Source organism: Herpailurus yagouaroundi, unplaced genomic scaffold, assembly GCF_014898765.1.
Source record: "Herpailurus yagouaroundi ecotype Mexico unplaced genomic scaffold, PumYag 193, whole genome shotgun sequence".
NCBI lineage: Eukaryota > Metazoa > Chordata > Mammalia > Carnivora > Felidae > Herpailurus > Herpailurus yagouaroundi.
This window is the reverse complement of record NW_024412424.1, coordinates 5,845,405-5,867,738: the sequence shown is the minus strand read 5'-3', so window position 1 is coordinate 5,867,738 and position 22,334 is coordinate 5,845,405. Positions and strand designations below refer to the sequence as shown.

At 49.2% G+C, this 22,334-nt stretch overlaps 1 protein-coding gene across 3 annotated transcripts in view; it reads left to right on the top strand.

The window, feature by feature from the left end:
* Window positions 1–41: 41 nt before the first annotated feature.
* Window positions 42–22,334, top strand: part of CSPG5 (chondroitin sulfate proteoglycan 5) — a 54,168-nt gene continuing 31,875 nt past the window's right edge. The window contains exons 1-5 of one of the 3 annotated variants that reach the window (XM_040445197.1): window positions 42–169; window positions 790–1,903; window positions 4,890–5,078; window positions 6,898–6,973; window positions 13,273–13,806. In XM_040445197.1, the coding sequence (XP_040301131.1) occupies window positions 73–169; window positions 790–1,903; window positions 4,890–5,078; window positions 6,898–6,973; window positions 13,273–13,434 (1,638 nt within the window). In that variant the 5' untranslated portion in view covers window positions 42–72 and the 3' untranslated portion in view covers window positions 13,435–13,806. Of the gene's footprint in view, window positions 170–789; window positions 1,904–4,889; window positions 5,079–6,897; window positions 6,974–13,272; window positions 13,807–18,876; window positions 18,972–22,334 lie in introns of those variants that run through there. The other 2 variants (XM_040445194.1, XM_040445196.1) reach the window with 2 other exon arrangements.

The window sequence follows — 22,334 nt, the reverse complement described above, 5'->3', positions numbered from 1 at the left end:
AGGCGCGGCGGCCGGTGAGCCGAGGGCGCAGCCAGCCGGGCAGACCGCGGACAGCGGTCGGGGCGCCGCGCCATGGGCCGAGCCGGGGGCGGGGGCCCGGGCCGGGGGCCGCCGCCTCTGCTGCTGCTTCTGGGGGCCGCGCTGGTCCTCGCCGCCCGGGCCGCGCCGGGTAGGTACCGACTGCGACCAGGACCCCCGCGGCCCTCGCGCCCCACCCTGGGCCAGGGTCCCGCTGGACTCGGGTACAGGCGGAGTTAGCGAGCTGTGGCAAGGGGGCGGGGCAGCTCCTTGCCCGCGACCGGGGCGGGGGAAGGGGCGCGCGAAGAGGTGGGATACTTGGGGGAGGCCGAGGGGTTGGGGGAGGCCGAGGGGTTGGGGGCGGCCCCGGCCCGGGTGTTCTGACAGAGGTGCCGGTTGGGGGAGGGGCCTGGGTGGGAGGGGCCTGAGGGTGAGACTTCGGGGCGGGACCTTGAGGTGATGGGGCCATGAGGATGAGAGTTGGGGCGGGGCCTGACGTGGGGCGGGACCCTGAGGGTGCGACTTTGGGGCGGGGTCTGGAGGTGAGGTGGAGCCCTGAGGGTAAAACCTTCGCCTTGGGCGGGAGGTGGGAGCCGCCGCGGTTACACTGCGGGCTTGTCGGGGGCGGGGTATGATGGCCGAGGGGCGGGGCCTGAGCGAGAAACGGGCCCGGGCGGGGTGGGGGCGGGCCCTTGGGAAACCTTGAATTGGTCTCTTCGGGTGGGCGGGGGGCGGGGCCCTGACGCCGCGCCCCCTACCTCCCGTCCACAGCCCGTGAGGCTGGCAGCGCCGTCGAGGCCCACGAGCAGGTGAAGAGCATCCTGGCGAGGGAGCCGACTGCCAACGAAACGAGGGAGAAGGCCGGCCCACCAGCAGCTGAGGAAGACGAGACCTCGTGGGCCGCACCTGGCGGTGAGCAGGCCATGATGGGGCCTAGTGTCGGGCCAGAGGAGGTGCTGGAGGCGTCGGCAGCGGTGACCGGCGCACCCTGGCTGGAGGCTGACAGCCCTGGCCTGGGTGGAGTGACCGCAGAGGCCGGCAGCGGCGACACCCAGGCCCTTCCAGCCACGCTCCCGGCTCCCAAGGAGGCCCTGGGACAGTCATCGATGGCCCCCTCCATCCCCAAGGCTACAGAGGCCAGCAGACCACCCTCCCCCACACCTGGCGACATGCTGAGCCCCGGCCCAGAACACCCCAAGGAGAGTCCCTTGGAGGTTTGGTTGAACCTGGGAGGCAGCACACATGACCCTCATGGGCCAGAGCCCACATTCCCCTTTCAGGGCACAATGGAGCCCCAGCCAGCGTCAGATATAATTGACATCGACTACTTCGAAGGATTGGATGGTGAGGGCCGTGGTGCCGACCTGGAGAGCTTCCCAGGGTCGCCAGGAACCTCAGAGCACCACCCTGATACTGGGGGAGAGACCCCTTCCTGGAGCCTGCTTGACTTATACGATGACTTCACCCCCTTTGATGAATCTGACTTCTACCCCACCACATCCTTCTATGATGACCTTGATGAAGAGGAGGAGGAAGAGGAGGATGACAAGGATGCAGCGGGAGGTGGAGACCTGGAAGATGAAAGTGACCTTCTGGTGCCTACCGAGAAGCCTGGTCTGGGGCCCGGGACTGGCCAGCCTACCAGTCGGTGGCATGCTGTCCCCCCACAGCATACTCTGGGGATGGTCCCTGGCAGCAGCATCGCCCTCAGGCCCCGCCCTGGAGAGCCAGGCAGGGACCTGACCCCAAGCGAAAATGGCACTGAGTGCCGCAGCGGCTTTGTGCGACATAACGGCTCCTGCCGGTCAGTGTGCGACCTCTTTCCAAGTTACTGTCACAATGGCGGCCAGTGCTACCTGGTGGAGAACATAGGGGCCTTCTGCAGGTAAGGGTGTGGCAGGCAGGTGCACAGGGGCTTGTAAAAGAACTCCTGAAGAGTGTATGTGAGGCAGACTCAGCAAAGAGGGGGATGTGATAGGCACAACTTCCAAGAGGTTGTGTGTTCCCAGGCCAAGAGGATCAAGAGACGTTCACTCAGATATCTTCTATGGGGAACTACTTAAATGTACTTCCTGTGATCTCATCACAAGGAGAGATTCCTCAGAAATAAGATTTTGTATTTCCTCCAAGCGTGTTTTCTTTACCAAACCACTAAGCTTTACAAAGGCAAAGGGAGGGGACTTCTCTAAGGGTTTTGGAAAGAGGTCTTTACTGGCTTCAGGTGTTTCGTTGGAGAGTTCCGGCTATGCTAGCAGAAAAAGTAGGCCTATAAGCCTACTCTGGAAGAAAGATGGCTGCGGAGCACTCCCCCTGAGCCATGTGTGCGGCTAGAGGAAGACCCTATCTCCCTGCAGGGCATGTGTAGGGAGGTGGGCATGTAAAGTCAGAGTGAGGACCTTCTCATTGGGAGCAGACCCCAAAAGCTCCCATTCAAAAAGGTCAAGTCAAACAAAGTATCTTTCCTGGCATATCAGATGTGGTAGGGTCTCTTAATTTGGGGTAGTGGATTTTTCCCTTCTACCTTGATTTTTGTCTTCCTTGGGATACCCAGTGCAGAATGTTTTGAAGACCCAGAGAGGTTAATGTCTCTAAGGACATAGACTGTAGCCACCATCCCATGCCACCTCAGGAATACCTCATACACCTGCCCGTCAAGGCGTGAGAGCTCACTGGCTTTTTGTGGAAGAATCACAAGTCAGGGGTGATGTGGATAGTTTCCTTGTCTCCATCCTCTACAGGCCCTAGAAGTAGAGTAGAACCCCCAGATTCCTCTGGTACCTGTTTCCATTGGTCCTAGGAGGAGAATTTCTGTAATCTGGGGGTCTCTTTAAATGTCATTCCTGATGTTTCTCTTTCTTGGTTTTTTTTTTTTTTTTTGGAGGTGTGTAAAGAATTCAAATTCTGTAGGTCTTGATGTTCTGATAGAAGAATAACATGTAGAAGGCGTGAATGTTGTGCCTTTGGCATTAAAGCTTGACTTCTAGTTCCTTCTTTCATATAAATGATCGTGAGATGATTAGGGTCAGTCATATAGGATGTGCCCACACGGTTCTGATTGGAGTAGTCCAGTCATTGCTAAAAGGAACCATGATCAAGAAATTATGGCAACAAGACCTTGCCTGTTGGTTAAGGGCTACCAGAAATATGTGGAAACCCTGTGATTTTGTTCCTCAAGCTTTCGTTAGGGGAACTACAGTGATGATTTTAGCCTGGGAGCAGTGAAATCATTATCTTCCATCCTATCGGAGGCCCGCATTTTCAGCTTCAAAGTAGTCTTTTCCTATCACAGTATGAAATGTAGGGTCCTTGCTGCTTCTGGAGAGCTAGAAAAGGTCCCAGAACCTCCTGGAGCTCTTGGGACGCCCCAGTGAGAAATTAAGCTTGTCCTTAGTAAGCTGTGTGGGTGTGCTGACCAGGGACCCTCCAGTGGGTCCTGCCTCAGAAGGGCTTTTCCATAAGTCTCCCCTCGCCCACCTTCGCCCCCCCCCCCCCCCCCCCCCCCCCCTTGCTCACCTTCCATCCCGGGGTCACTCTCCGGCCTCCCCCCTCCTCCTCCAGAGCCTCCTCCTCCCACTGTGTACAACCAGGCTCGGCTGTGGCCCGGAAACTGTTTTGCATTCCACTCACAGGAGACTGCCAAGCCCTCAGTTGCAGACTGCAGCATGCCTTTGTCTCCGCCGCCCTGGCCCACTGCAGGGAAATGATCGGAGCTACAGCAGAACTTCTCCAGAGCAGCAAGTTAGCAGGATCTTCTTTCCCCGCCCTCCCCAGACACATAGCCTCCCTGGACTGCAGAGGGTCAGTTGGAAAAGAAAGAATTTCCTGTTAAGCCACATCTCCCCACCCTATTCCGGAGGTGGAGGAGCCCAGTTCTCCAATGCTTATTTCCCCATTCCTGGACCCCTTTTCTCTTGTCTGTCATTCACCCTGAGGTTCACGTCCTCCCTCATTTGCCTGCTTCTGTATCCTTCCATATCTTTCCTCTTTGAAGCAGCCTGGTTCCCATGGAAACAGCAATGTCATTGGAAGAGTTGGAGCCTGGGAATGTCCCCAAGGGCAAGAGAAAGTCACTCAACAAAAGGACTAAAACCCACCCAGAGGGTTGATTCTCACTGTGCTTTCCTGACATTTCTCATGGTAATAGGACACGAAGCTTTAGGGGCAGAATTTTGGGGGCTGCGATAGGAGGGGAATGTACATCCATCTTTGTGTTCGTCCTTGTCTGTCACTTCCTTACATTTTGGCGTCTGGATAGCCTGGTGGTGAACTAGATGGGACTGCAGAACAGCAAGATAGGTTCTCACGTGCAGAGTGGATTGACTGCTTTTGGAGCCAGAGGTCCTATTATCTTGTCTTTCACCCAGAGCCAAGGGCAGGGGGAGCTGAGAGAATCCTGTGATTGTCATTGAGGCTGCGAGGGGGAAAGCCAGGGTTCCCACCCTCCGCAGTCACTTCATACTCATGGGAATGACCAGTTCACTCAGTTTCTCAGTGCCCTGGTTGCCTTGTTTATATCATGGACCTTAGCGCTGCTCTGCCCACTTCATGGGACGTCTGTTTAAGATTTACTTAAATTCAAGTTAGTTAACATACAGTGTAGTACTGGTTTTAGGAGTAGAAGCCAGTGATTCATGTCTAACATACAACACCCAGTGCTCATCCCAACAAGTGCCCTCCTCAGTGCCCGTCACCTCATGGGGTGGTTGTACAGAGTCTCAGCTATGAGGCCTGCACAGATCGGGGACATCACACTTCCTCAACACAGTCCCAGGAATGGGCTGTTGAGGTGAGTATGGGGCTCAGGGACCAGGCCCTCGCTGTGGCCACGGCTGCCTGCCTGTCATCTCAGTCTCTCTCTGTTGCCGCCACAGGTGCAACACACAGGACTACATCTGGCACAAGGGGATGCGCTGCGAGTCCATCATCACCGACTTCCAGGTGATGTGCGTGGCCGTCGGCTCGGCCGCCCTTGTACTGCTCCTGCTCTTCATGATGACAGTGTTCTTCGCCAAGAAGCTATATCTGCTCAAGACAGAGAATACCAAGCTGCGTAGGACCAAGTGAGTCTGTGTGGGCCCGCCCCACCTGACCCTACATCCGCGCCCCTCCATCTGCTCCAGGGACATCGTCACGAGGGGCCCGGGCACCTGCTCTACATCCCTAGTTGTGTTTTTCACACCAAACACTCATCCAAGTGTATCCATTCCTATGCGGGATGTGCTGGCATTGCCGTAGAGCCCAAGACCCCGTGGCCCCTCTGCCGCTGTCTGGCACTATTCCCGACACCCCCCACCCCAGGGATAGATGGTGCTTAAAGAAAAGGCCACCAGTGCACCTGGCTGTGGTCCCCCGTGTAGGTCACTATGCTCAGCCCACCACTGGCTGACTGCACCTGTTTCCCAGGGCTTTGTCCGTCATGGCCGGTGTGAGGATTCCACTCACACATCTACAGCAAGGAACCCCAGCTCCCTCAGACCTGCTGTCACTCGGTACGGGCTCTTCCTCCACGAACACGGAATAGAAGGGGCTTGGCAGTGCATTGCTGTTGAAAACTTGTCAACCCTTGGTCCGAACAAAAGTGCAAGGAATTTAGGGAAATCCACCTTACCTCTCCTAAGTAGAATATTGGGCGTGGGAGGGGCTAGGCTTAACTTCTGCTGTGGATTTTAAGGGCCAGATGGGAATAGAGTCTCGTGTCAGCTTCTCTCTCAGCAGAGGAGTGGCTGCTGTGTGCTTGTGACAGTCAGCACGCATTTGCCTTTACATCCGTGCCTTCAACACTTGGACGTGACCTTATATGCTGAGAGAATCACTCTTAGCACTGAGCCAAAGAATGTCCTAAAGTGTCACTGGAGTCAGAAAAGGAGGAGGTGGCAGTTCAGCCACCTGGGGGCCCGTGAGAAAATTTTTGCAGAACTGTCCCCAACCTCCCTTTTACCCTGTTGCCCCCTTATCCCCTCCCCCCTGACCTGAGACCCCCTCCAGAGAATGTGACTGAAGGACTTTCCCTGGGTCCTGGGAAAAGGACAAACACCATCTGTTGTTGCTCCTTTGCTGGGTAAACTCATGCAACGTGCACTCGCTGGCCTTTCAGCTCACCATCCTGGGGCAGAAGGGATCTCTCCATTGTGCCTGTGCACTGAGGCGGGGCCGTATCTGTGCGTGTGATCACAAGCCAGGACCCTTGTTTCCCTATGCCTGCACCCAGGACGGCTGCAGCAGAGGGGAGCAGAGGGAGAGGGTGCGACCACCTATCAGGATAGCTGCTGAGGAGGGTGGGGGAGAGAAGGGGCAACTGCCAGGGGGGCAGCAGCCAGAGACAGGGCCCGTTCTCGGCCTTCCTCCCCTAGCAGGCTACACATTTTATACAGAGCATGGCCCCCGTGCCCCTTCAGCTCAAACGCTGTCACCCTCATTTCCCAGGGCCGGTTACCACTCTGATAACACCACACGTAGCACGACAGATACTGCTGTGCTGTACTGACTCTAAGATACACATCGCCCCCGCCCCCGTATTCACATGTCTGAAATTGGTCGCTTGTATCTTATAACCACTGTTGGCCAGATGCAGTCATGATGTAGTTGTAAGTGCCTGGCGTTCGCGATCCTGGCCAGAGCTGTTCATATCACCATCAGTTCTTTATCTAATGTCACAATGAGCTACTTCCAGTATATAATAAACACTCTAGGTGATAAGAAAGTATTGGATCACAGTTTAAATGGTAGAAGTTTTTTTCTCAGCGGCCCAGCAAGTAATGGCACATCTTATTACGGCCCGTGGCATTTGATGAAATATAGTATTTGACCCAGGAAGCTCTCGTCAGGTTTGGCCGTGATCACTTCACTCACATTTTCCCTGCTCTCTTCTGTCCTAACCAGCAAATTCCGGACCCCGTCTGAGCTCCACAACGATAACTTCTCCCTCTCCACCATTGCCGAAGGCTCTCACCCAAACGTAAGGAAGCTTGGAGACACTCCCCGTACCTCCTTCCCCCCTGCCCTCACCTTGGCTCTCTGTGGTAACTTGTCTGTCAGGTAACTCTCGTCTTCCCCCCACAACTCCCCTCACGCTAATGCACACCCGGCCCCTACCCTGTCTCTGATCTATTTCCAAGTGAGTGTAGAACCCCTCCCCACAGCTCTGGAGGTCAGCTCAGGGTGACCTGCTGGGACCGGGATTGTGGGACTGGGGGCAGGATGGCGTGTCACTTCCTTGATGAGCAGAGTTACAGGTAGTATGGAAGCTCTTTGTCTAGGAGGACTCCTGATTTTTAGCTTCGTCTAAACTTTAAAAGTCTGATTGGTCTTTCTCCTTGTCTCTCTACTTTCTGTATCAAGAAGAAACACTCTGCTTTCATTGAGAGGGAATTTCCTGGCAGGCACTGAAGTGAATGGTAGTTGCTCTTTGGGATGAGCGCAGAAACCTCTGGATGGCTAGGAAAACAGTGTCCTTTATATTGTTTAAGCACCCTAAAACTGGCAGGCATATATCCACTGGTGAGGGTAAGATAAGCACAGAACACTGGTGGAAGCATGAGTCTGGGGGTAAGTTCTCTTCTTAGGAAGATGGGCTCGTAAATGTCAGTTGAAACCCAATAGAAGGTCCCAATAGACCAGTTTCTAAAGATCCTGGCTTAGTGTGTTATCTGGACCAGACAACCAGTTAAGTACTGGATACTGTCAGAGAGAATTTCATAAATAAAGCGGAAACCATCCAAGCTCCAGATCGTGTCACAGCCAAGTCCAGGAATTCGGCACATGGCTCGTGCTACTGTATGGGACAGCACAGATCTAGATCGTTGTTTTCCTTTTATAGATGGGTAAAGTGTAGCCCCCAGAAGGAAAAGAGAGAAGAATAGTAAATGGGACCTTGTTCACCAAACCCCAGGAAAGAAGAACTTGGCCTGGTGGAGGAGGAGCAAAGAGGTCCTTTAAATAAGAAATGAAAGAGGTTAGTTTAGGATAATTTTTTGAAGTCTTTGATATAAAGGGTAGAGAAACAACAGATATTATTTTACTTGGTATGCATCAAGATATTAATAAGTTCAAGATGGACATAATAACCAAGGAAACAAGATGTCTTATAAACTTTAGTCTTGATAAACACATTCATCAGCTCACAGGATATAGGCCTGTGCGTATACCCCCTTCCCACCTAGCCCAGCGCCTCGCGGTAGTATGCATTCAGTCATCTGTGGAATACTGGTGACTGATGGCCTGCTGCAAGGTCTTCTGGTTCTGTTGTCTGATCTGCCATCTCATACATGTGGGGCACCAGGTCAGACCTGAACAATGGTTCCTCCAGTCAGGGTATACATTGTCCGCAGAGTGCAAGTGTCTTAGGAAAGTTTCTGACACATACATTTTCTGTCACCCCAAGTGTAGAAAGACTCCTTCCCTCTTCCCAAAGAGGGAGAGGAAGGAATTAGCTTTTCTTGGAGGTCTTGGTTGCATGAGCCAATACAGAGGTTTCCAGTTCTTCTTGGCTGACCCAACTTTGTGGAAGGGACAGCATTTGTCCATGAACGTTCCCACTGACCTTGAACTCAGAACATGGCAAGCCTTAAAAACGGAGTGGAGCAGGGACTGGGCAGCTATGGTGGACTCTGCTGAGAAGGGCCGTGGGGTTTTCTGGGCAGTGCTCAGGACATCTCTCAGTGAAGTGGCGGCAAGATGAGGTTCTGGAGGTCTCTGTCACCTCTTGGATCTCGAAGGTCATTCCCACCTGGCATCTTTCCCTCAACTTGTGTCCCAGGGGACATCATGTCCTCTCTGCCAAAGCCCTGAGCATGAGAGGGGATGCCTGTCCCGTCCAGCAGGGTGTGTACTTGTGGATTTTCTACCTTCATCTCTTAACTCTCTCCACCTAGCCCAAAAGTCAGACTTGGTCATACTGAAGGTCTTGTAGGCACTGGCAGTTAAGACCGTTGCCACTTTATTATGACGTGAAGCTCTATCTGTTGCTCAGCCGCCATATTGGCTGCTTACCAGTGATGCTAGCAGCAGGATGAAAGCCGGGAGATCTCCAGGCGAGCTGGGAGGGGGAACCAGGTGCCTCCAAGTCACACCCGCCCATGTAGTCTCTGCCACCTCCTTCCCCTCACCCCTCAAATGCCCTTGGTATTGAAGGCTCCGAAAATTTTGGAGAGTCCTACTTATCTTAATAGAGGGGTTATTTCTTTTACATAAGTGAAGTGGACTGAGTGGGTCATTTTCCCCACCCATCTCCAGCAATCTCTACAGGCCACACTCTGAATGATTTCAGACAACATCTGGGAAGGAGCCGCTGCTGGTGTCTGTGCCGGCGACACTTCCCCTCCCCACCACGGTTCCAGTGGCCTCTTGCGGCTCCTCGCCTGGGTTCCACAGCCAGGGAGCCAGTGGCCGAGAGTGCGTGGGCCCTGGAGCTGAGCAGCCAGCCCCCCGAAAGGAGCATTGGGGAAAGGGGAGGAATGGCTAGTGTGTGGGCAGCACAGCGTGTGGGAAGTCACCCGAGTCCCATGGCAAACGCTGCACCGTCAGCGAAGGTCGTGGATATAACTTGGCCTTCCTGAGATTTGACAGACCTTCCAGGATTTCAGTCTAGTAATTACTAGACTTGTCCATGAGGTCCTTTCGTCCTCCCCTGTTTAAATCTTTCTTACTCCTAGGCTCGATTTCTTTCATGTATTTGGTAAAATACTGACTGCCCATCCCCTTCTGAGAGAAATTTGTGTCTGGACAAGTGGGGGGTGTGGGCCTGAACCCACACTACCCCTGGGCTGAAGGATGTCCATTTGGCTGGGGTGGAATGCCGGGAAGGGGGACGCAGAGCAGTTGCCAGGACTTGGGCCAGATGGAGGGCCAGCTCCGTCTCCACGAGTGACTTCCGCAAACCAAAGGCAGACGGGCCTTCTGCAGAGGGTTTCAGCAGCCCTAAGCTTAATAGGATCTAGTTCTGGAGGAGACACGTGGATTAGGATAGCTCCATCTTGGTTTAGACACTGCCTCACCTGTGCTGTTTGTTGGAAGTACTTAGCTTGTCTAATAGCATCGTGGGATACATATGTTCCTTATTTTTAGAATATCCATATCCCACCTATTGGCCCAGAAGTCGATTTTCTCATCTGTCTAAATCCCATGAGCCCTCAAGGGGCCAGGCTTCATTTGGGCCCTCACCTTCATGGCATCACAGCTTAGATGTCCAGATCTGTAAACACCCCTAAATCTACTTTTCCTCACATGATGCCCCTGTTTGCCCTCAAAGCCTGTCTGACGTCAAGGATGGGGTGGGGGGAGCAGGATGTTGAACAGCATGGAAGTGAGTCCTGTCCTCGTGAGAGGGTGGGTGAACACAGGCCATCCTCTCCTGTTCCAGGCTTGCTGTGATCCAAAGTCTGTTCTATCCAGGATCTTTACTTTTTTTTTTTTTTTTTAAGTTTATTTATTTATTTTGAGTGTACTTGGGCATGAGTTGGGGAGGGCAGAGAGAGAGGGAGATAGAGAATCCCAAGCAGGCCCCGTTCTGTCAGCCCAGAGCCCAACAGGAGGCTCCAACCCACGAACCGTGAGATCATGACCTGAGCCAAACCAAGAGTCGGACTCTTAACCGACTGAGTCACCCAGGTGCCCCGACCCAGGATCTTTAAAGGCCCACCTCTCAAGCTTCCGTGCCCAGTGTCTTTCCCCAAACCATGCAGAAGTACATGGAATGAAAATTGCAGTTCTACCCCCTCCCGCTTCCCTCTCCTTAAAGCCTGTGTGTGTACGTGTGTGTACGTGTATACATATACTTAATATATCATGGAGATCTTTCCATCTCACCACATCTAAATTTATGCTCTTGAAAAGGTTTTTTTCTAAATCTCTCCCAGCAGTAATAGAAAATATCAAGTACCTGAAATCTGCCTCAACACTATATGAAGTTCATTTCTTCTTATTCTTGTGGAGTTGTGAATGGGGAACGTGTGTTCCCCTGTTGTCCATAAATCATTCCTGAGGTCTTTGAAACTGTATTATAATGCTGTATTCAAGCCAGTCTTCTGAAAAAGTGCTAAGTGAGGCTGGGAGCAGGGGGAGGTGACAGTGGTTTGTTTAGGCACAGGACTTTTGAACACCCATAGCATCCTGCATAAACCTGAAGCCTTTCCCTACCTTCTGTCCAACCAGTCACTACCTTGACCTAGTGCTGTTATGGGTCAAACTCAGTAGCAGTCAGCATGGGCAAGGACTCGCCACAGTTGTGTGGAGACTGTCCTGTTCCTTCAGCATGATGATGATCACCAATTTTGGAAGTGGTTAAACCCAGGAAAGTCTGAGCTAGCTGGTCAGATAGCAACATTCTCTACCCTTCTGGCCACCGGTGAGCCTGCCTGGGTGTTCACCCAACCTCTTTGATCAGCAGAGTTCCAAGCACTTACAATAGCTATTTGGAGTGCCTAAGAAGGAACTGAGGCCAGCTGAATCACACTGGGTATATAGGCATATCTCCAAGGTATTGTGGGTTCAATTGCAGACCACTGCAGTAAGTGAATGTCAAGATAAAGCGAATCAGACAAATTCTGTGGTTTCTCAGGGCACATAGAAGTGATGTTACAGCGTGTAATCTAGCAGGTGTGCGATAGCACGTTGTCTAAAAAGATGTACGTATTAATTAAAAAATACATCATTGCAAAAAATGCTAATCACTATCTGAGCTTTCACTGAGTCATAATCACTGATGGCAGATCACATAACAAAAATAATAATAATGAAAAAGTTTGAAATATTGCGAGAATCACCAAAATGTGACACAGAGACACGAGGTGAGCAGTTGCTCCTGGAAAAATGGCACCCACAGACTTGCCTGCTGCAGGGTTACCACGGACCTTCAGCGTAATAACATTTTGGGGCGCCTGGGTGGCTCGGTCGGTTAAGCTTCCCACTTCGGCTCAGGTCATGATCTCACCCTTCGTGAGTTCGAGTCCCTCATCGGCCTCTGTGCTCAGCTCAGAGCCTGGAGCCTGCTTCAGATTCTGTCTCTCCCTCTCTCTCTGCCCCTCCCCTGCTCACAGTCTGTCTCTCTCTCTCAAAAATAAACCAACATTAAAAAAAATAAATTTAAATTTAAAAAATTTAAATTTTCAATGAAAAGAAACGGCAGTGTCTGCAAAGCATAATAAAAATGAGGTGTGCCTGTAACCCCCAGATGGCCCTGCAGGAAAAGCACGGCAGGAAGGCCGGTGCCACTGTGGGAGTTCTCTGAATGCCCAGAACACAGACCTGGAGGACTATGTACTGGTGTGGGGTTTCCAGAAAACCTCTGACAAGCAAATTCAGTTCAGGGCCAGGAGCTTGTCACAGGGCTGCAGGCAACGTACATGGAGAGACATGCATACATGGCGCGGGTTCACGTCAGAAATGGGTGGGAAGCTAGCCGCATGAGTATTGTCTGACGCGAAGCCGCACAAGTACCATCGAGGCGGCCAGACTCACCTGGGCATGGATTGTAAGTTAGCATCTTTTTTTTAATTTTTTTTTTTTAACGTTTATTTATTTTTGAGACAGAGAGAGACAGAGCATGAACGGGGGAGGGGCAGAGAGAGAGAGGGAGACACAGAATCGAAAGCAGCTCCAGGCTCTGAGCCATCAGCCCAGAGCCTGACGCGGGGCTCGAACTCATGGACCGCGAGATCGTGACCTGAGCTGAAGTCGGACGCTTAACCGACTGAGCCACCCAGGCACCCCTAGCATCTTTTGGTAGATCAACTTCTCCTGGTAAAGGGGCATGCACATCTCTGGCCTCTTGTCAAAGGAGGTATACTTGCCATGGGGAGAGGGGCCCTAGTTTTGCTAGGAGAAGCTCTGCACCTGACCATGGGCCTATTCATGCCCCTGACTAGGGGAGCTCCCTGACCAGTACCTTTCTGGGAAAGCAGAGCCGCAGCAGGATGGAAGGCCCTGCCCAAGGGGAGCTCTGAGACTCTTGAGGGGCCAGATCAAGTGTTAAAGGGACTATTTCTCTCCCCCTTCCCCCACTCCCTCCTCCTCCCCTCTGAAAACCTCAGACTGGCCTCCATTAAAGGCATTTGTAATCCGGTTACCTGCCAGGTTTCATCCCTGTCTGGCTAGTGTTTTTTTTGGAAGACATTCCTAGAAAGTAGCTGCTAACGAGTCACTTTGGTCCATTCGAGTCTTAGAGCCTCTTTCTTTCTTCTTTCAAAAGCCTAGAGTGTTATTTGATCCCTCTACCCACTGTCTCCTTCATGCCCCTCCTCATCTTTTCTCCTCTTCCAGGATGACCCTAGTGCTCCCCACAAAATCCAGGAAGCTCTCAAGTCCTGCCTGAAAGAGGAGGAGTCATTTAACATCCAGAACTCCATGTCACCCAAACTTGAGGGTGGCAAAGGTGACCAGGCTGACTTGGAGGTGAACTGTCTTCAGAATAACCTAACCTAAAGCAGAACAAGAAGAGAGGAAATGGGGGGAGGGGGGGTGCGGGGAGAAACATGACCTCCTCTTGTACAGAGTCTATTTCTTGTAACCATTTGTTAAACTCTTTTCTTTTTCTGATCTCATGGCATGCTTTGATGTATTTTGTACAGGAGGGGAAACACACACACACACACACACACACACACTAAGCAAAGAACCCAGACAAAATTGCATACATTGGGTTGTTTTGTCTGTGCTGTCTGTACATTGCTTCTGCTGCTGTGATTTCTAAACCTACGCTGTTATTCAACTACTTTTTTTTTGTACTTTGACCCACCTTTTTTTGAAATAAGAGTAAAAAACAAAGTTCTTGAAATAAAACTTTTTAAAAAGCCATTTTCCTAATGTCATTGTGTCCACTCACCACCCATTCTTGTCAGTTTGAGTTTGAATTCTTACCTTCACTAAAAGTGTATATTTGTACGTGTTTGAAATCCCAGAAATGGTCTATATATTAGCTTAGATGGCCATAACCAAATACCACAGACTGGGTGGCTTAAACAAGAGATATGTCTGGAGGCTGGGTGTCCCAGATGAAGGTACCACCAGAGTTGGTTTCTGGCAGGGCCTCTCTTTCTGGCTCACAAACAGCCACCTTCTTGCTCTATCCACCAATGGCCTTTTCTCTATGCACACGTGGAGAGGGAGGTCTCTGGTGTTACTTCCTCTTCTGATAAGGATGCCAGTCCTATGGACTAGGGCCCATTTAGCCTTAATTACCTCTTTATAAGCCCATCTCCAAATACAGTCACATTAGGGGTTAGGGCTTCAACATGCAGCATTTGGGATGACACAATTCAGTCCATGAGCCTTAGCGCCTATTATTAAGAATACCCTTTCCTAGGGGTTCCTGGCTGGCTCAGTCAGTAGTGCGTGCTACTCTTGATCTCAGAGTCATGAGTCCCCAGCCCCATGTTGGTTGTAGAGTTTACTAAAAAAAAAAAAAAAAAAAAAAAAAAAAAAAAAAAAAAAAAAAAAAAATTCCTTCTTTCATAAATATTTACTGAGCACTTAGCCAGGCGTTACTCTAGATGCCAAGAACCCTGGATGAGTAAGACATACCCTAACCTAAGGAAATTAACAGTATACTTGAGAAACAGAATTCTAAACAAATAATTATAATACACTGTGCCAATGTCATAATAGAGGTATATACAAATCTGTAAGAGTTGGAATTACTAGTTTAGAAAGGCTTCAAGGAGAGAGCTTTAAGTTGGACTTTGAAGGATGAGGAGGCATTTTTCAGAATCATGTGGGAAGAGAGGACATTCAAGGCAGCAGGAGGATACCCATAGGAAAGTCTTGCCATATGACCAAAGATTGTGAGAGGGAGGTGTCCTAGGTAATGAGGCTGGAAAGGGCAACTTAGGACAGATTGTGAAGGGCCTTGAATGCCATTAAACATGCTGAAACAATGTCAGATTTCTTTTCTTCTCTTTTCTTTTCTTTTCTTTTCTTTTCTTTTCTTTTCTTTCCTTTTCTTTTCTTTTCTTTTCTTTTTATGGTTTCAGGTGTAGAATTTAGTGATTCATCACTTAAATACAGCACCCAGTGCTCATCCCAACAAGTGCCCTCCTTAATGCCCATCACCCATCTAGCCCATCCCACCCCACCTCCCCTCCATCAACCCTCAGTTTGCTCTCTGTATTTAAGACTCTCTTGTGGTTTGCCTCCCTCTCTGTTTTTATCTTATTTTTCCTTCCCTTCCCCTATGTTGATCTGTTTTGTTTCTTCACATATGAGTGAAATCATATGATATCTTTCCCTGACTGACTCATTTTGCTTAGCATAATACCCTCCAGTTCCATCTTGCAAATGGCAAGATTTCATTATTTTTTATCGCTGAGTAATATTCGTGTGTGTGTGTGTGTGTGTGTGTGTGTGTGTGTGTGTGTATCACATCTTTATCCATTCATCAGTTGGACATTTGGGCTCTATCCATAATTTGGCTATTGTCGATAGTGCTGCTATAAATATTGAGGTGCATGTGCCCCTTTGAATCAACATTTTTGTATTTATTCTTTGGATAAATACCTAGTAGTGCATTTGCTGGGTCATAGGGAAGTTCTATTTTTAATTTTTGAGGAACCTTCATACTGTTTTCCAGAGTGGCTGCACCAGTTTGCATTCCCACCAATAACGAAAAAGTGTTCCCTTTTCTCTGCATCCTTGCCAACATCTGTTGTTTGCTGAATTGTTAATTTTAGCCGTTCTGACAGGTGTGAAGTGGTATCTCATTGTGGTTTTGATGTGTATTTCTCTGATGATGAATAATATTGAGCATCTTTTCATGTGTCAGTTGGCTATCTGGATGTCTTCTTTGGGAAAGTGTCTATTCATGTCTTCTGCCCATTTCTTCACTGGATTATTTGTTTTTTGGGTGTTGAGTTTGATAAGTTCTTTATATATTTTTGGATACTGACCCGTTATCTAATATGTCATTTACAAATATCTTCTCCCATTCCATCGGTTGCCTTTTTGTTTTGTTGATTGTTTTCTTCGTACCTCATCAGATTTGTTTTCTAAGAAGACAGCTCTGGAGAGAGTGGTGACGGCAAACAGAATGGAGATTGTATCAGTGCAGGCAACAAACAAGGGTGGATTCGAGAGACAATTAGGAGTTCAAATAGCCAGAATTACTACTGGGGGAGTTTTCTAGAATTTTGCCTATGTTCAATCTGTGATAATTCCAATAACTGGAATTGCTGTGTGTGTGTTTCTGTTGCCTAATTTCTGCTACTTCTCCTGATTTGTCTTCCCAACTGCCTCGTTATTCTTTATTTTGTGATGGACGCTGTATTTGGAAATAGTTTATTGAAATATTTTAAGGCCTAGGATGATTTCTTCCTTTAGAAAAGGTTTTTGTTTGTTTGTTTGCTTGCTTGCTTGCTTGCTTGCTTGCTTGTTTGCTTGCTTGTTTGCTTGCTTGCTTCTATCAGGTGCCCAGGGGCCCTAGAATTCTGGGATCACATTATTCCAGATCAAGGTTGGAGATTTTCCAGGCCACTGAAACCAGTCCTATCAGACTGCAAGGGCTGGTTTGGTTTGGGTTCATCTTTACCTCTAGGGCACAATCTTCTGGGGCCACAGCCCCAAAAAGGCAGTGGTTTACCAACATCTTTCCACCTTTGGTGGGCCCTGTGCTCCAACTTGCCCCCCATGGCCCCAAATGTTTGGAAACACTACTGTCCTCACCCCCTCTTCCAAATGGGTAAGTCCCTCCAGGGAAGAAGTGGCCCTGAATGCTGGGCTCATCCGTCTGATTTCCTGTCCTCTCTGGGACATCAGCCTTGTAATTCTTTAGTATCTTGTTAGCTCTCTGATGCTTTTCAGATGTTTGCACAGCTTTTGGTGTCCTTAGTGGAAGGGTTGGTCCAAATTTACCTAGTCTCCCATTTACTAACAACAGAAGTCCTCTGTTTTCATCTTGGGACTCTTGCCCAGATGGCATTCAGCTGGTGCCATGAGCTCAGTCTGCTCTTTGCTATTGGATAGGGCTGCAAATTAGGATGTTGGGTTATGGCCTGTGTGTATTATGGCTTCCTAACCTGATGCTTATCCACTTTAGGGGGGTTGGCATGGTTTTACTTAGGATTTCCTGTACTCTCTGAATTAGGGGACAGACCTGTCTTTCATGGTTAGGCACCTCTGGCTCCTTTCACGAGGAGGCCCAGTCAAGAGGGATTGTTTGTGAAAGTACTTTGTAAGTTCTAAATCCCATCCAGACACGAGGGTTTGTTAGTATCATGTTTTGTTTTTCCCACAAGAGTATTATGGGATGCAGATCACTGCCCTTGGCTCTGTCCCACCTTCACAGCATACGCAGGAGGGATAGAAAAACCCAGATCTGAAGGGGAGCAGGAGACAAAGCAGGCCTAATGAATAGAGTTACCAGGTGTCGCCAAGAGTCTTTGACCCAATGAAGAGGCTGCTGTGTCGCAGTAGGATATACTGATGTCTATCTGTGCTGGCCCTCTTTCCTGCCAGAGTGTTTGTGCCTCTCAATGATTGTGCTCCAGGAGGCCAGCCAGCATCCTCTCTGGGGACCTCAGCTCTGCTGTCAGCTCACTCACCCACCCCTCCGTAATTATCTAGTGCTTGAGACATCCCCCTTCGGCACACTCGTGCTGTCAGGCGATGGGCCCTAGATCCCTCCTCTCTGTTTCTTCCACCCCACTCCATAGCCTGTTCTGTGTCCTCCTCTCTAAAGACAGGACAAACCAAAAATGTAGGAAAATTAGGCATCACAGAAGAAAGTTCATTTGTCTAGGCGCCTTTCAGCACTGATGGATCGCTTCACTTAGGAGGCGTGCGCACGCAGTGCTGAGCCATCTGTCTCTACAGGGCACATCCCTGCCACATACGCCTCACCTGTGTCAGCTTCCTGGGGCTGCCGTAACAGATGAGCACAAACGGAACAGCTAACACAACGGACATGTATTCTCTCTCCATGAAGGCCAGAGTTCTAGAATCAAAGTGTCAGTGGGGCTGTGCTCTCTCCGACTGTTCCAGGGAAGAATCCTTCCTCACCTCTTCCCAGCTTCTGGTGGTTGGCCGATAAACCCTGGCATTCTTCGGCTTGTAATCACATCACTCCAATTGCTGCCTCTGACTTCATATGGCCATCTTCCCTTTGCATGTCTCTGTCTCTTTACCAGGCCTTCTTATAAGGACACCAGTCATTGGATTTAAGGTCCCCTCTAATCCATTATAACCTCCTCTCAACTTGATTACAGCTGCAAAAACCCTATTTCCAAATAAGATTGTATTCACAGGTAATGGAAGTTAGACTTCACTGTATCTTTTTGGTGAGACACAGTTCAACCCACAAGCATACCTTACCATTTTTAACATTTTTCTAATGTTTATTTATTTTTGAGAGAGAGAAAGAGAGAGAGAGAGACAGAGCATGAGCAGGGGAGGGGCAGAGAAAAAGAGACAGAGAGAGGGAGACACAGAATCTGAAGCAGCCTCCAGCTCTGAGCTGTCAGTAAAGAGCCCGACACGGAGCTTGAACTCATGAACCATGAGATCATGACCTGAGCCGAAGTCAGATGCTCAACCAACTGAGCCCCTTACCCTACTATTTACAATATACTTCATAGCCATGGTCTTCTCACATCCCTACCGGAGCCTGGCGTTGGAGTCTTAGGACCAGAAAGCATCAGTGACAATATTGGAACCCAGACTTTAAACTTCTATTTCAGTGTCCTTTCCTCTGTGTGACATCACACCACAGACACAGTTCTTTGTCCTTTCTCATATAATTTATAGAAATGAAAGGTTAGCCTGTGCTCTGAAAAGCAGCACTAACACCAGACTCAGAGCTAGAAGGCTCCTAAGTGGAGTCAGATGACCTCTCTGAACCTAAGGTTCTTCATCTGTAAAGTCCTCACCTCTTCACAGGACCACCTAGGCATCGGGGATTACAGCAAAGAACAAAATGGACCAAAGCCCTGCCCCATGGAACTTACTTCCCAGGGTCATGATGTGCATACAAGGTAAGGTATGTGAGTGTATTCTGAAAAGTAGAAGGGGCTGTACAAACCCACCCTCCAAGCCCAAGGGAAAGGGACGTAAAGGCAACTTTATTGGTCAAACAAGCAGTGAGGTGTGTGAGCACCGCCACCCCTGAGATCAGTAGCAGAGGCTCCTCCCTCAGCCCTGGAGCTCCTCACAGGCATTTGAGAAGCTTCGGGGAGGGGAGAGTCTCTACTCAACCGAACATGGGAGTGATGTCTCCTGGGCGTGCAACCATGAGAGTATACAAAGTGGGAGTGACAAAGAAATGCACAGTTACCCTGAGAGATCTGGTGGCCAGTCAGACTAAGCAGTACCCTGGCCAGAAGTTCATCAAAGCTAAAAGAAGGATGTGTCGATCACGAGGGTTGGCTTCGGGATGTATAGTGCATGCAATCCTGAGGTATATATGTAGGAGCAGAACTGCTAGGATGGAATTTAGCCGACCTTTACCTTGATGAGATCATGTGAAGGTGGCTCTATCAACCAGCAGCTCCCACCAGCAGTGGATAAGAGTTGCCTTTGCTGCACACCCTCGTCAGCACTTGATATGCTCACACTTTTTAAATTTTAGCCACTCTTTAGGCATGTGGTGGCATTTGCATTCTCTCCATGTTTATTCGTCCTCTACATTTCTGCTTTGTTTTTATTTTTTTAAATATTTATTTATTTTTGAGGGAGAGAGAGACAGAGCGTGAGCGGAGAGGGGCAGAGAGAGAGAGAGAGAGAGAGAGAGAGAGAGGGAGACACAGAATCTGAAGCAGGCTCCAGGCTCTGAGCCGTCAGCGCAGAGCACGACGCTGGGCTTGAACCCACAAACCGTGAGATCATGACCTGAGCCAAAGTCGGACGCTTAGCCGACTGAGCCACCCAGGTGCCCCATTATTTTTATTTTCTTAATGTTTATTTATTTACTTTTTTTGAGAGAGAGAGAGGGGGGGACAGAGGATCAGAAGCAAGCCGTGTGCTGACAGCAGAGAGCCCGATGTGGGGCTGGAAATCACAAACAGTGAGATCACGACCTGAGCCGAAGTTGGACGCTCAACTGACTGAGCCCCTCCAGGCGCCCCTCCCCATTTCTGCTTTTGTGAAGCATCTTCTTAACTGTTTAGTCCGTTTTTCTCTTAGACTATCTTATATCCCATTTATGGTCTGTTTTATTGGTCAATATGTATTGCAAATATCTTCTCCCACTCTGTGGCTTGCAATTTCATACTCCTAATGTTTAATTAATATTAACCCTAATTTTTATGTAGTCAGACTTATCAATTTTCCTGTGCAGTTCCAAAATCGTTCCTGGAAACTTGCTTCCACCTAGGGTGCTCAAAGTCACATGAGGACATCACTTACATCCTAATAGCAAGAAAAAAGTCAGATAACCTGCACAATCACGACTTCTTGGGCTCTTCAAAGAGCTCGGGTCACAAGGCAGCCAGATAAATTGAAATCCAGAGGGCAGCAAGCCCCTTCAAAGAGAGAACACATGGATTTTGTCCATGGCAGAACCTGGGAGGAAGGGACAGCACCCTAAAAATGGGAAGGGAGACAGCCATGTGGTAATGAATTCATAAAGGCAGAGTTTAGCTAGCCTGACAGGTCAGAATCTCTGGAAGCTCCAGACACAAGGGTTGTCTGCAGTCATTCACACGCTCTTTTCCATAAGCCTCAATTGGGTGCTCACGAGAAAAATCGGGCGGGGAGCATGAGACCTGAGAGCATCCAGTTAGTGGTGCACAAGAACAAGACGACACCCACTTTCCAGACTCTTCTGTCAATCGAAGCAAAGCCTTAAGCTTCTGGAAACCTTCCTGTTCCCACAAGCAGGAAAAATGAACTGCCTCTGAGGGTAAGAGCACAGCCACCTGTCTCTGCAGGGGCAGGAAGCTCCTCTCCCCGCTACAAGCCTCATTTGCAATAACCGTGAGGGAAGAACAGAATCCTTTTGCCATCAATTCCAAGCAAAGGTATGATTTAGGGGGCGAATGCAAACACAATGTCCCTGGGGAGGAGGGAAAGGGGACCCAAACCCTGCGTGCAAAGGCGTGCAGCCTCTTGGAGGCTAAAGACTCTCTAAAGACTGGCTCCCACCCCAGACTCCCCTCACATACAAGTCCCAGCGTTTGGCTGGCAAGGAAGGGAAGGGCAAGAACGGGAAGAAAGGCCCACCCTGAGACTCAAGTGTGCAAGGTCTACCTAAGCGTGAAGCTGAAACAGGAAAAAAAAATGACAAAAACTGCCCCCATCACGGGTCCTGCCCTGGTTAACAAGCAACAGCAGTTTACATCTGAGGGAGTGGGAAGAGCAAGAGACCCTCCTCTGAGGTTCAGACCCAAAGGGCCTGCTGACAGTGGAATGCAGAAACACTGAAGAAAACACTCTGGCATCTCAGGCCTCACATGAATCAAAAGGTGGCAGCCACTTTGTCCATTGGAGAAGTTCTAGCAACAGCAAAACCCAAGATCAGCTCTACTATTGACTGGACTGATTCAATCCCTGTTCTGAACAACCTAACAGAAAAGAGACATGCCCATCTTTGGGCATCAAGACTATTTACCTAACGCTCTACCCTTCTTTTACACACAATATCTAGCATTTATTCCACACCCAGAAATGAAAGAGAAAAGAAAAACCACTGTCAAATGATAAACGGGTCAAAACAACCAGACCAAAGGATGACCCGGGTAATGAAACTACCAGAGACTAATCTGTTAAAGGATTCAGTGGAAAAGACAAACAACATGCATAAACAGATGGAGAATACGAGCAGAAACACAGAAACTACAAAAAAGGAGTCATGAAAATGGTAGAAATAAACAGCAAAAAGATCACCACAAAACCAGAAGTGAGGAATCCCTTCAACTATATTAACAACGTGGAAAATAAAATTCAGAACAATTTTACAAGGATAAAGAGGGGCATTACATAATGAGAAAGATAGTTTATCAAGAAGACAGGACAGAGGTGCCTGGTGGCTTAGTTGGTTAAGCATCCAACTCCGGCTCAGGTCATGATCTCACAGTTTGTGGGTTTGACCCCTGCGTCAGGCTCTGAGACAGCTCAGAGCCTGGACCCAGCTTTGGATTCTGTGTCTCCCTCTCTCTGCCCCTTCCCCACTCATGCTCTGTCCCTCTCTGTCTCTCAAAAATGAATAAACATAAAAAAAATTGTTTTTGAAAGAAGACAAGACAATTCTAAAAGTGCATAAACCTAATGACAGCTTCAAAGTTTACAAAGCAAAACCTGATTGAAAAAAAAAAAAAAAGCAAAACCTGATTGAAATCAAAGAAGAAATAGCTAAACTACACTTATAGTTGGAGTTTTGTTTCTCTTTCTTTTTTAAGAGA